Source organism: Chanodichthys erythropterus, chromosome 23 (genome assembly GCF_024489055.1).
Source record: "Chanodichthys erythropterus isolate Z2021 chromosome 23, ASM2448905v1, whole genome shotgun sequence".
Classification (NCBI taxonomy): Eukaryota; Metazoa; Chordata; class Actinopteri; order Cypriniformes; family Xenocyprididae; genus Chanodichthys; species Chanodichthys erythropterus.
In genome coordinates this window covers 13,659,715-13,674,700 of record NC_090243.1, presented here as the reverse complement: position 1 = coordinate 13,674,700, position 14,986 = coordinate 13,659,715, and the positions used below count along the sequence as shown (strand labels likewise).

At 33.7% G+C, this 14,986-nt stretch overlaps 1 protein-coding gene across 7 annotated transcripts in view; it reads right to left on the bottom strand.

Moving 5' to 3' along the window:
- Positions 1–12,033, bottom strand: part of LOC137013663 (60 kDa lysophospholipase-like) — a 57,527-nt gene extending 45,494 nt beyond the window's left edge. For 2 of the 7 annotated variants that reach the window (XM_067377637.1, XM_067377638.1), the window contains exon 1: positions 1,237–1,401. Coding sequence is in view for 2 of the 7 variants with exons in the window: in XM_067377634.1 (XP_067233735.1) it covers positions 1,237–1,368 (132 nt within the window). In the remaining 5 variants the exon portion in view is untranslated. Of the gene's footprint in view, positions 1–1,236; positions 1,403–4,228; positions 4,262–6,511; positions 6,522–11,899 lie in introns of those variants that run through there. The other 5 variants (XM_067377635.1, XM_067377636.1, XM_067377639.1 and 2 more) reach the window with 5 other exon arrangements.
- Between the last annotated feature and the right edge of the window lie 2,953 nt (positions 12,034–14,986).

Below are 14,986 nucleotides of genomic sequence, written 5' to 3'. Positions count from 1 at the left end.
ATATGCTTTTTAATACATCACTCTGTAAACAGCCACCACATTCAGTAATGACCATCTGTGACTTACTCTCTTTGTGGAGGGTGTCAATGATTGTCTCCTGGACCATTGCCAAGTCAGCAGTCTTCCCCATTAGTGTGGTTTCAAAGAACAAGAGATACCCAGAATTTATACTGTAGGAATGGTCATTTAATGAAACTCAAATGTAAATATTCTAATATTTTGAGATACTAGATTTTGGACTTTCATTAGCTGTACGCTCTAATCAACAAATAAAAAATAAATAAAAAAACTTTTGAAATGTTTTACTTTACATGTAGGGAATCTAGTATAAATGAAAGTTTCATTTTTTAAAAATAATTTACAATTAAAAAATGAACTTTTTCACGATATTCTAATTATATGACCAGCACCTGTATGTATGTATATATATATATATATATATATATATATATATATATATATATATATAAAATCATATGATTGTTAGTGCTTTTGTTTTGTCCTTTACATAGCAACAAACAAAACTTAACAAAAACTAACACAAACTGTAACAAAAACTTTTACATAATAGAACATTAAACATTTAGTCCTGGAGTAGCTCTTGTCTTCCTCCAGGAAATCAGCTTATTAAACTCTGGACTAGACTAAGTCTAGGAATATTTTAAACCATGACAGAGAAAGCAGATTTATGTTAATCTAGTTTAAAGGGACAGTCAATTATGTCACTTTGAACGGCTTGATCTATTTTATCATTATAGGGTGGTTGTGTAGACACACTGCCAACACACATTTATGTCCAAACACCATGTAAAAGTGAATTTTGCATCCAATGTCTCCTTTAAAAGAGAATCATTGAGAGATTTATTGTCTTTTATTTTCAGTTAATTTCAGGCTGCGTGGCTTTAACTCAGTTGTAGTTGTGTTTCATTTTCGCAGAGTGCAAGCATGATGTTGAACCAACGTCACATTTTAACTGATTCAGTGCCATTACCATTGATTTTTTGTTGAAATTTCAACATTTTTTCAACATTAATTGCGGGTGCAAAGGTGATATTGATTCAGTGCGGTTAACATTGACACATTAACATTGATTCAACATTGTTTTGATTATTGCTTGCTATCTGGGTCATTAGATCATTCAAATAAGTTGAAACCCAATACTTACATTTAAAAGTGTCATTTGGCAATTAAGGACACAGCCTCTGATATGGGATTCAGTAAACCAGTTTAACTTACCTGGCTGTGGTCTTGGCTAAGCCTGAAATACATCACACGGGAGTGAAACATCCCCGCCATTTCCTCCAGTGAGGTATAAAAAAAACAAAAAACAAATTCTGGATCCATAGTTTCTGTTTCATTATACCACATAAGGATGGCAGCTCACATCTCACACCATGCTAGGTGACACAAGCGGTAATCGGAAATCGGTAATCTGGTGGCACAATTAGGAAATCCTGTGAAGGCTAGACCTTGGGGATGGAGCCAAGATATTGTCCAATGCTTACAGAGTATTTTGTTGTTAGAGCTTGTATTCATTTTTCACACCCACTTAGGGTGACTTGATTTCTCATGGTGAAATATGGGATGGGACGGGTGGGCAACCCAGCAAACACAGAAAGTTCCCCAGACGTTAATTTTTTGGAAACCAAATACTAACATTAGAGGACTGTTCTTTTTAGGATTTATATAAATTTTTTGTAACAATAAAATAACATTCACAGAATGTTGCAAGGTGATTATTTTTAAATAACCTAAAATAACTTTCTGGGAATATTATAAAAATGTTATGGATGTTAAAGAATAACATTCTACAAACCAAAAACTAACATTCCCAGAACGTCACATTCACGTTGGAATAATGTTCTACAAACCAAAAACTAACGTACCCAGAGCATTACATTAATGTTAGAATAATGTATTACAAACCAAAACATTCACAGAATGTTACATTAACATTAGAATAATGTTCTACAAGCCAAAAACTACCATTGTGGGAAAGTTAGAATAACGTTAAAATAACGTTCTACAAACCAAAAACTAACATTCCCAGAACATTAAATTAACATTAGAATAACGTTCTACAAACCGAAAACTAATGTTTCCAGAACGTTATATTAATGTTAGAATAACATTCTACAAACCAAAAACTAACATTGCCAGAACATTACATTAACGTTAGAATAACATTCCACAAACCAAAAACTAACATTGTGGGAAAGTTAGAATAACATTAGAATAATGTTCTACAAACCAAATACTAATAATCCCAGAATATTAAATTAACATTAGAATAACGTTCTACAAACCAAAAACGAACATTCCCAGAACGTTAGATTAACGCTAGAATAGTGTTCTACAAACCAAAACCAAAAACTAACGTTCCCAGAACATTACATTAACATTAGAATAAATGTTAATTTAATAAAATGTTATTTTCTCATCCAGTTTTCTTTTTTTTTTTTTTTAAGGTGGCACTGCCTCCCTTGCCTCCTAGAAACAACTTGCCACCTAGGAAACGCCCTATATATATATAATATATATATATATATATATATATATAAGAAGCAGAAATATGAAAGTGATACAAATTAAATAAACTTGCTTTTCAGTAGGTTTACTTAACATATACATTTAAAATCTTTAGTTGTTTGATTAATATTAATGACACAGACAGCTATAGGCATGGATGTAATACAGGCTACTGACACATATCCAGTTTTCACCCACCTGTTCACGTAAACTTAAGCCATAACCGACTGTATTTACGTGAGATTACATGTTAACAACCGTGTGTGTATTTGAGCATTCTGGCGCAAGGAACTCTAAACTGTCTCGCACTGTCTGAGAACTGGGATCATGCGCACAAGAGAGAGAGGGTGCTTCTGATGTGTGCCATTCGATCAGTACCCATCCCGCCTTCACTAACTGCAAGTTAATCGAAAACGAATTGTGATTTGATGGTAGCCTAAATTTGTTTGTTTGGGTGTTCTCATGTAACAGTACTCCTACTACCTCGTAAAGAAATTAGATGAAATACGGGACAAAACATGATTTTTTCCTCAATAAGTCAGGACACTAAAAATAGAGCTGAAATACGGGACTGTCCCTGGAAAAATGGAACGTCCGGTCACCCTACATTCATTGAACAACTTCACAAACTTTTAACTTATTTGTACTGTTTATGGACATGTGGTTTTCTTATTGCTTTCACTTTTTTCTTTTCTTTTCTTTTCATTTCATTACTTTTCTTTTAATTATTTATTTATTATTATTGTAGTGGTTAATTTTAGAAGCTTATGTTTTTATGTAATTTATTATTCGTTATTGCCCTTGTATGTTCATTGTTCCAAAGATTGCAATAAAAAAAGGCTAGACCTTACCATTTAATAATACAACACAGGCCCTACACTGTTAAACCTTGCTGCAGAAAAAAGGCCAAGTTCTGACAGTAACAAACCATTTTCCATTAAACAGTAATGCATTCTGGGTAATATTTGTAATTTTCGAGAAAGTAGCCTACAGGAATATACTGTGGGTTAACATTGCTCAAAGTCGACACTCAGAGGCTGTGTTCCAAATCACACCCTATACTCTTATTCACTATTGCCTACATTAGTTCACTATTATAGTACACTTGACAGAGTGAATGAGAAGGAGAGAGTGAATTCAGACACAGATGAACACCTGATAAGCAGAATCACTGAAGGACAGAGAAACAAGACCAGAAAAAAACAAGAGACCAGCAGAAACACAAGAACTACAACTGACTTCAGCCACACTGAGTGTCAAACCAGTTCACAAAGCAGTTTGACATTATTTTTTCATACATGTACAGAAGTTCTTGTTAAGAATTAAAAGATTTGGATGTAGATGTTTTATTGAAAATAAAAATTTATTGAAGTTTGCAGTCACCATCACGGTGACCAGTGTCTGCTTTAGTTTTGATCTTGACTCTTTAACATTAGCTTTCTCTGGCTGTGTTTATAGTGTTTATAAAGCACATTTGTTATGGCAGGAAAAAGCCAACATGAAGTTGATCAGGTTTTTTGGCTGTTGTGGTGATGCTGTAATCATCTTGGTCTAGTCTAATTCGCTGAGCTCTTTCTGATTTAATGAGTATTTTATGATTATATTGTCTGTGACTTAACAAAAGAGTCAGCAATGTTTTAGTTTTTTAGGAGAATATAAAAGTCATATAATGCATAAAATATTTTGAGTTCCTGCTTACCTTGGACAGGAGAGACATCAGACATCAGAATATGAATCTCAACAATGGTGACATCCAAAAGTTTAATGTTGCAATGCATGCTGGATGCCAGCATAGTACAAAACTCCCAGCATGCACTGCAGCATGAATAAATTATGCAGCTGAATGGTCCTTTTTTATGTGCTGATTTTTTATATTTGTGTGTGTCTAAATAATGTTTTTTGTGCATGGTGTTTAAAAATAAACTCTTTTTAGTTGATTGTTGGAACTCTTGCTGTAGTTTCACAGAGATAACATAAAAAATTTAGTCAGTTAATAATGTAAAAAGGGATGAAACATGGTATGAATTCATTGAATCAAGACTGATGGTTATGTCTTCACCAATACATATATAGCAGCACTCAATGATTTTTTTCTCCACATTTGTTTCTGCTATAACAAATGTGACTTGCAAACTAGTTTAAGCAACCAAAGAAAAAACAAAATCTGATGCATAAAAAGTCATGGGTCAAGAGCTCAATTAAAGCAAACACAGATCTCCTCGATGGTAACATCAAACCAAACATTTTCAATAAAACATCAACATCTAAACTTCTGTTTATTCTCAATAAGATCTTCTGTAGAAATAAAGTTAAACTGGTCAGTAATAAGTGTAATAATGTGCTCGTATTTTTTTCCATTCTTGTTCCTCTTTTCAGTAGTTCTGCTTGTTAACAGCAGGTGTTCATCATTAATGCTCAATCATCACTTAAATATTGACTTAATTATCTCACTGCAACACAGCGTCAATGTTAATTTTACTTGTAGTGTGGACAGAGGATGTTCCTGTGGGGTTGAAAGGGTTAAAGGTGTAAGATAAAAAGACACACCCACAAAATGTATTTTAACAGTAACAAACTGTAAGTTAAAAAAACAGTTATATATGTTTTACAGTTTACTGTAAAATTGAGTTTTGTGGGTCACCATTGTGCTGAAGAGTAGAGCCTATGCTTAAGTTCTGGAGAAGATCAAGAGACATTGGTGATATGTTGTGTGTTGTTTTATTTAACAGATGGTCACTGTGTAGTTGTTGAGGCAGTGCAAATCTCTTTATTTACAAATGAACTTATTTACTAATGAAATAAGTTCATAATATGCTCACATTGTTAGCATATAATAAATATTAGTGTCATGGTTATGCTATGTTCGTTTTAGTGTTCATGGACTTTTAGTTTGATACCTTCAGTCATTTGTGTTTCCTTTGTCTAGTTTCCTGCCACAATCAGTCACCATGGACACTCATCACATTCATCACAGCTGTTTGTCATTATAGTTAATTATCTGTGTATTTAGTTCCCTGGTTTCTGTTCTTTGTTGTCCTGTCTCGTTTGTGTATGGATGTGTGTTACTTTCCTGTGCCTGTTGAATTATTAAAGTCAGCTTTATCTTCATTATCTTCGTGTTCGTGTGATTTATACCAGCACAGTCCCTGACAATTAGTTTGTAAATTTAAATGGCAGTCAGACAATTTGAGGCAGTTGGTTTCTGCAAATGAATCAGGTAACACAAGTTTTAATTTAGTGCATGGTATCTTTACAGTAACATACTGTAGATTACAGTAAATAACTGTACAATCAACAGTAAATTACTGGCAACAGTGTTGCCAGTATTTTACTGTAAAAAAGCCTGGCAAGGTCTAACAGTGTAATGAAACATACATTTTATACATTAAAAGATTTAAAAAGAAATATATTTTTTTATCATAATTTACATCCGTTAGGTTATGGACCATTCATGGAAATTAATACGAGCCATTTCAGAGTGCTCAGTTTTTTATGTTCAAGAGAGTGACCGTGCATGGCTGATGACATAATGGCCTAACTAAATCCAAAGTTTAATTATATTTTATTGTAACAGCATTTTATGAACTCTTGAACTCCACATGGGTGATAATAGCTGTTTTATTGTGTTCTGTTCATTTGGCACAGGATTTTTTGGTTCCCTACCCCTGTATTTTCGTCATAGGTTTATGATCACTGATATAAAGATCATATGACATGTCTACAGTGGTGGAAAGAGTACTGAAACTTTTTACTCAAGTACAAGTACTGTTACATTGCTGAAATAATACTCAATTACAAGTAAGAGCACTGGCGTCAAAAAAGTACTTGAGTAAAAGTACAAATTACTCTTCTCAAAAACAAACACAAAGTACTAAAATTACAAATTACTTTTTAGCTGGCGATATTTAATAAATTATCAAAAATATTCAATCAAATCATAGATCTAAGTAGAAAATAGCTACTTTAAAGAAAGCGCTTTCACCTTATTGATGAATTATTGGTCACAAAGGTCCTTGCCTTCGCCGCTTTGTACCGCCAGTCTGACAAGCGGGTCTGTGACCAGTGCCGAGAATGGCTGCAGGACCGGATGGCTGCTTGCCTGTGCTGGGTTACCTCCACCCCCCACTCACCTCCCCTGTTGCAATTCGTGTGTTTTTTATGATTGTGTGCTTATGTTGCTGAGGTGTTTTTTTCCTGTTCCCACACTGTACTCCCCACAGGAGCATAGTCTGGGGTTTTTTTTTCTTCTCTCCTCTCCTCCCTCATGTTATGCTGTATTTTTTCCTTAATTCTCTGTCTTTCTGTCCTGTCTACCCCCTTGTCATATTGTATGTATGGACAGATTGATGGCTAATTTCGCTGGTACCTGTGACCAGTGACAATAAAGTACTACTACTACTACAATATTGGAATTTCTAACTTCAATACAATACCTTGAAAATGATCAATGTTCAGTATCATTTTAAATACCATGGGAAAAATCGCCACATACTGTATACCGTAGATATTTTAATATCTAACTTTTTTTTCCATCCATTTTGTCAAGGCAATCATTATTTTTAAAGCTTCACAAAGCACAAGACTCATAACAGTAATCAATTTAAATGGAGCCTTTTGAAAAAAAGTCTTTTGAAGAGACATGTCCACTTTATACAATGAACAGATTTTAATTTAGGCTTTTATTTGCATATTTAAGCATTGTCAATAATGTTATATAATGTTACATTGATCAATTACCATTACAATAATCTCACTTAAACATTTGCTCACTCTGTGTTTGTGTCTTTACAATAGGGTAACTTTGTTGCAATAGCTTACACGCAGCACAAGAAAACTTGATTTCAAACTGAAATATAGCTGCAAGCAGCAATTACGGGGCCAACCACAAAAACGGCACAATAAGCCAGCCAACATGGCTGTGAGCATCAGATCAACTGCAACAGTGAGCAATTAAAGACCTATTAAGATCATTCTAGGCAAACAAGCTGAAAAATAATCAAAAATGAGGATTTACTGGTTCATCACTTTCGACCAATAGGTGGCGCTGTGTCCAAATTGATAATGACACTTGCAAAGTTTGGTGTCAATAATGTCAAAGCATTGCAGAGATATGGCTTAAAGAGTGAGTTTTGCATCATGCCTCAAAATCATTGCTCCGGTATATGAAAACGGTTTGATATATCATATTGAAATCCATAACTTTTTGTCAGCATGGTCTGAAGATGATACGGTTAAATTTTGGTGAAAATCTGAGCAACGGTCTAGGAGGAGTTCGAAAAAGTAGGTTTTTAAAGAAAAACAATATTGCGGACAGGAAGTTCAGTCGACTATGTCAAATTTTATATCTATGTTCTCAGCATGACCCAAGGAATCTACTGAGACCAGTTTCATTACAATCGGTTAATATAGTCAAAAGTTATTAGCATTTTGTAAATTTTGTTATAACTTTTGACCACAAGGTGGCGCTGCACCAAAACTTTTTGAGTATTGTAAGGACATGGTGCCAAAGACGCATACCAAGTTTCGTAACGATATGCTACTGTGTTCGTAAATTACAGCATTTTAGCACAAAATTCAAAATGGCCGACGGCCAAAATGGCTGATATGTAAAAATTTTAGATCATTTGACTCGGCATAATGCCCTAAATCTATAATGAGACCAAATTTATGATTTTTGGACAAAGCCATCAGAAGTTATAAGCAAAAAAAGCCATTTTCAATATCTCATTAAAATAATGAGATTATCCCTAAAAGTTAAGTGCACAAAGTTTTTGACCAGCAACATGTTTTTCCATCATTAAGCGCCACCTCTTAGGCAGTCACAATATGTTTTCATCACAAGTGCATCACAATATGTTTTCATCAACTTACAGGTTATAGTTTTCAGTTGCTGTGTTTTTTTTTCTTTTTGTTGTTTTTTTTTTCTGTGATTTAGCCAAAATATATAAGACGAAGTGTTATAAAATAGGCACGTCCAGGCTCTGCGCCCACTGAAGTGCAGCTTCACTTGAGTTCAAAACTTTTCAGCTCGCAAGCAAAAGTTTTTGATTCGCAGACAATGACAGCAGAACAGAGAGCATGTGTGTGTTTGTGAATACTGCACCAAAGAAAACAAATAGGCTAGTTTCTCGCACTGCAAAGAGTTTTGTAGGCCTAATTAAATTTGCTATCAAACACAGTAGACTATGTTTGATTGAATAAAAAAGACACAAAAATAACTCCTTATTGCGGCCAGGACACTGCACATATTCATCGGGCATCATATACACTCTACACTTATACTTTCACTTTCACTTTCACCATTGTGTTATTTCCAAGCTGAAAACCAGAATCTGCACTTCGTCTGAGATTCGTTGCAGTTTTCACACAACTTGTGAGAGCGGCTAAGGCAGTTCATAACACACACTGTAAAAAGTAATATGTTATATCTCAATTGTGGCAACAGATTACAAGCAATATTATTAATTAAATTCAGCAAATAGGAATTGAGTAAGAATGAATCAAATTTCTTAAAAGTCAATCATTTAAAATTAGTAAAAATTTAAGTAAAATTTAAACAAAAATATCTGAATAACAGACAGACATCAAAGAATTAAGAACTCTAGTTTTTATTGCCAACAATGAAGACACCTGATGATAACACACAGAATCACTGAAGGAAAGAGAAACACAAGAACAAATGACTTCAGCTGCAGCCTCAGATGAAATCAACTGAAGATAAAAGACATTAAGGCCCAGTTTCACAGACAGGGCTTAGCAGCTTTACTTTTTTCTAACCAGGTAGACTTTATTTCTTGTTTAATGAAAATAAAAGTTTCATTTGAAGTCACCATGATGGATATCAGTGAACAGTTGAGTTTTACCGTTTTCGAATCCATTCAGCCGATCTCCAGTTCTGGCGGTACCACTTTTAGCATAGCTTAGCATAGTTCATTGAATCTGATTAGAACGTTAGCATCACGCTTAAAAATGACCAAAGAGTTTTGATATTTTTCCTATTTAAAACTTGACTCTTCTGTAGTTAAATCGTGTACTAAGACCGATGGAAAATAAAAAGTTGTGATTTTCTAGGCTGATATGGCTAGGAACTATACTCTCATTCAGGCGTAATAATAAAGGAACTTTGCTGCCGTTCCATGGCTGCAGCAGTGCAATGATATTACGCAGCGCCCGTGAGCCCCTGCTTGCACAGGGAACGTGCCTTGCAACCATGGAGATGTATTTGAGAGAGACGCTGCGTAATATCATTGCGCCTGCTGCAGCCATGATACGGCAGCAAAGTTCCTTGATTATTACGCCTGAATGAGAGTATAGTTCCTAGCCATATCAGCCTAGAAAATCGCAACTTTTCATTTTCTGTCGGTCTTAGTACACGATTTAACTAAAGAAGAGTCAAGTTTTAAATAGAAAAAATATCAAAACTCTTTGGTCATTTTTAAGCGCAATGCTAACGGTCTAATCAGATTCAATGATCTATGCTAAGCTATGCTAAAAGTGGTACCGCCAGAACCGGAGATCGGCTGAATGGATTCGAAAACAGTAAAACTCAACTGTTTACCTTTAGGGGAGTTGGAAAATGAGCCTATTTTCAAAAAAAGTGGAGTGTTCCTTTAAGTTTGTCACCATAGTTGAGATTAATATGCTGATTCAGTATGTCTGTGTATTAATAAATAATAATAAAAAAAAATCCTACACATAAGTTGGATTTACTTAAAAAATTTGAGGAAACTGGTAATGATGGTAATGAAGTAATGATTAAGTAATGCAAACTTAATAATTTGAGTTCATTTAACTTAAAATGTTTTGTAATATTAATTACTTTGTAGTTATTACATAGTATATTTAAGTTCAATGTACTAAGCAAGTTAAATTGCCACCAATCAAAATTCATCCATGCCTCCCATCATGCATTGCTGCAGAATATTTTCTTTATTCTCACTATTTAAATTTTGCTGTTTTTCTGTGACTTTTTAGTAGCTTGTTTTCTAATGTTCAGAGTTGATCAGTTTATCAGAATATGTTGCTTGTCACTGTTGTTGAGATTCATGAAAAAAGAAAACAATAATGTCTGATCTGTGCAACATCTATTTGTGAACATCTATTAATATCGAATAACTACTTTTGGTCAGTTATGATATTAGTCAATAATTTTACTGTACGATTATTAAAACTTTTGCATCTGATCATTTTTGTTTATGGTTTCTCTTGTAATGAATTATGTGCTTTAATAAACACTCTTACAAATAGTAAAGTCAAACTGCCCAACTAAAGAAACACTAATCAATCACCACAATGGTAACCAGATATTTTCAATGAAACATTGGCAACTAAACTTTCTCAAAAAGAACTGTAGACTTATGACAGAAATAAAGTCAGTATATGTTAGAGAGATTTAATGTCTTTTCAGTTGATTTCATCTGAAACTATATGGCTGAAGTCATTTGTAGTTCTTGTGTTTCTCTTTCCTTCTGTGATTCTGTTTGTTATCATCAGGTCTTCAATGTTGGCAATAAAAAAATAGAGTTCTTAATTCATCTTTAACATCTGTCTGTTATTCAGATATTTTTGTTTAATTTACTCATTTTGACTTTTAAAGGTGATACAGAGGATCTTTTTTTTAGTAGACTGAGAAACCAAAGACAGTTTTTGAAATGAGCGCATGCGTAAGAACAACCCCCCACCTTCACAGTTCATTTTGAGGGAACGCCTCCCAAAACTCATGCACCAGTATTGGAACATGAGTGTTTACCACCGGCATTCGCTGTGTCGTGTTAGTGGATTCATTATGTCTGACTCACCGCAGGTAACTCATAATCTGCAGTTGTTACTCCTGTCTCCTGACAAAAACATCGCATGTGGCGTCTGTGGAGTGTGGAAAGTTAGTGGAGCGCGCAGCCGCGCTCGTCTCTCACAAGGAACGTCACGGCAGTGATTGACAAGCCAGAGGGCCAATCGTTTATGCGATGATCGCGTAAACGATTGGCTGATGTTTTTAAGGCCCTACCTCCTGCACAGATGATGTATATTAATATTATTAATTTCAGTGCACCTAATAAATAGTCTTTTATCAGTTAGTAAAGACAGTTTCAAGTAATATTGCAAAAATGTATAAAACAAAACATCCTCTTTAAGGAATTAATTTGATTAATTCTTACTCAATTCTTATTTGTTTAATTAATAATATTGCTTGTAATCTGTTGCCACAATTTTACAACATCAAGATTGTCCATCCCATGCTTCTTGACTGTATTATCTAACCATTTCACACCTCTCTGCTGATCTCAATATTATCTGTATATTTTCTTCTTTCAGTCTGCGCTGAACAATTTATAACCTCTGCCATGAATAACATAAAACACTTTTTACTTACTATGATTGTGTCATTCGATATATTGCTTCTCTTTTCCTCATTTCTGGTTTGATCTTTCCATTCTTCCTTCCCCTCACTCTCTTTCTTTTTCCTTGAGTCCAATTTTTTTTTTTTTTTTTTTTTTTTAAACCGGCAGGTTAGTGTAGTTCATCTCGAACAAGCCTAATATGAGCAGGCGGTTGAGAGACAAGTCCGAAGGGACCGTCTGCAAAGTGCAAAATCCGAAAAGCGTACAAAAAATATTCAATAACTTGAACACACTGTACTGTACTGTCACCAAATTCAGTTCACACATCAGTGCTCTCCTGCTGGCCACACTACAACACTTAGTTTGGAAAAATGTGCTTTTGCATAATCTTTATGATTTGTATTATAAAACAATATTTAATAACTTCACTATTTATGCAGTGTAATGCCATCAAATTCAGTCCACACATCGATGCTCTCTTGATGATTATAATAGTACTTAATTTGAAAAAATGTGCTTTTGTGCATATAGCCTAATTGTTATGATTTTGTGAAAATGAAAATGATTTTGTTATGATTATGTAAAAAACATTTTATCAAACTAAGTAGGAGAGAGCACTGATGTGAGGGGTGTGAACTGTATTTTGTAAGTGTGTTACGTTGAAGTTATTAAATATTTTTAACAATAAAAAATAATAAAGATGATGCAAAAGAACGTTTTATCAAACTAAGTGTTGTACTATGTTGTAGGAGACCACTGATGTTTAAACTGAATTTGGTGACACTACAGTGTGTAACATTGAAGTTATTAACTATTTTTTTTCGGGTTTTGCACTTTGCAGACGATCCCTTCGGACTTGTCTCTCAGTCGCCTGCATAAAGGGATCAATATTGAGCGGAATTAGGTTGTAGCTCAATGGAAAGGTGTCATCTGTGTTTTTAAAAAAACGTTTAGCTCACGAGTTATTGATCCAGGAACTTTACTGAACTCCTTGAGTTATGCACTGACCCTATTTCTTTTTAAGTCCAAGTTCAAAGTAAAACTCCATGAACCTCTCCATTGTGAACGTACTGTAGAGCTGTCTGAAACACTGCCAGCGAGACGTTAAACAGGAAGTGTTTGTCCGGAGACAACAGAAACTTTCTCTGGGGAACGCAAAATTCTAAAAAATAGCCCATTTTTTCCTCCTATCCCGGCTCCACTACACTCTCTTGACAATAGTGATTACAATAACACCATAGAAGCTGCCTCAAAATAACTATAAAGAAGAGGAGAATGTCGTGTCTGAAAGCTGCTTTGCTGTCCATCAGCACGTTGCCACGTTCTGACATAATGTAGGGCAGGCGATAAATGATTGCATTGGCAGACGTGCCAAAGGCCTATGCGGTACTGCTGCGGTCCAACCGCGAGCGCTAATTATTTAAATGGAAAATCAGAATAATGAGTCGTTTTTTATGTTTGTTCAGCAATCAAACTCGGACGCAACAACACAAACTTTTAGAATCGCAAACTAAACTGAGTGACAATTATCCGTTTGTTAATTATTCTAAAGAAATGAAAAATTAAAATGACAGGCCAACTTTTCATTTGGTTCATTTTGATTGAACAAAGAACTGAAAAGCGTTACGGACCGCCAAATTGTTTAAAACTTATCTCATAACTTAAAGCAAACATTCTCTGTAAAATTCTGTTAAACAGTAAATGCCTATTTATGAATATATTAGCCTATTTAAAATGGAAATTTGTAGGACCTATTTATCAGTATATGGCCAAAACTTTGCAGAAAATTCTGTCAATATACTTCGTGCCTTCTGCACTCTAATTGATTGTTCGTAGTTTTTTTTAATCAAGGTCTTACTCATAAATCTTTAATTATTTTTATAAAGTAAATGTAAAGATAAACATTTACTGGACTGAAGCAACTTGGCTTTACTTGATTATTCATGCCTCCTTTTTTACATTTTACATTTACATATTTTTACATTTTTTTCATGTGTATTTAAATGTCAAATATGACACAACATGCTTTTGGGGAACATTTATTTGGCCATTTCTCAATTACCATTTATTTGCCGAGAGTCCCCACAACGATACACGTGCGTGCGTGTGTGTGTGAGAGAGACATATATTAAAATAAAATAAAAAAAAAATACATGCAAACTTGTATATAAATATATATGCAATTTTTTTGAGCATCATATTATACATCTGTTTTTTATAGCTCATAGCAATTTTTTGCTTTTTGCAAATCAATGATAATTGGGTGATGGACGAATAAATGTTCCCCCGCCTATCAAAAAAAAAAAATGTAAAAAGTAGTTTTAATTTTAAAAATAGTTTTAACGTTAAAAATAGTATATATAATTAAGTTGCTTCAGTCCAGTAAATGTTTATCTTACATTTACTTAATAAAAATCAGTAAAATTTTATGAGCAAAAAAGACTTTACTTGATATAAATAAAGTATGAACGATAAATCACAGAAGGCATAAAGTATATTTTTTTCAGCAAAGTTTTGGTTATATTGATAATCTATAGGCCCTAGAATTTTGCGTATTAAATTTGCGTAAACAGAAATTTTACAAAGAATGTTTAGTTTAGGTTATAAGAGAATAAATGTTTTGAAAATCTGCATTGCCGAACAAGCATTATTTTTTCAATTAATTTATACCGTCAAAGTAGCAACGTATCCTGGAGATACAAACATTATTTAGAATTAAAAAATAAAAGTCATGTTTTTTTTGTTTTTTTTTTTAAATCATGAAATTGTATTATTTATGTCCTAATTAGATGGAGAATAACATTTAAATCTGATTTCTCTTTATGGACTTGCCCTTTTTAGGGTTAGTATACATTTTATTTGTGCTGAATTAACTTTTTGAGTTTGCATTATAAATGTATTCATAAATATTGTTTATCACTTATTGTTTATCAGAATGTGTTAGAAAGGATGTTTATTGTATGTTGTTATAAAATAAAATGTTTTAAAATAGTTTAAAATGTTGTAAAAGGCACTGCCAAACAAGAATTCAGTTTTCAATGAATTTATTCCCCCAAAGTGGCAACGTATCCTGTGCGATACAAACATTAAAATCGAAACGAAAAGTCATATTTTGAGAA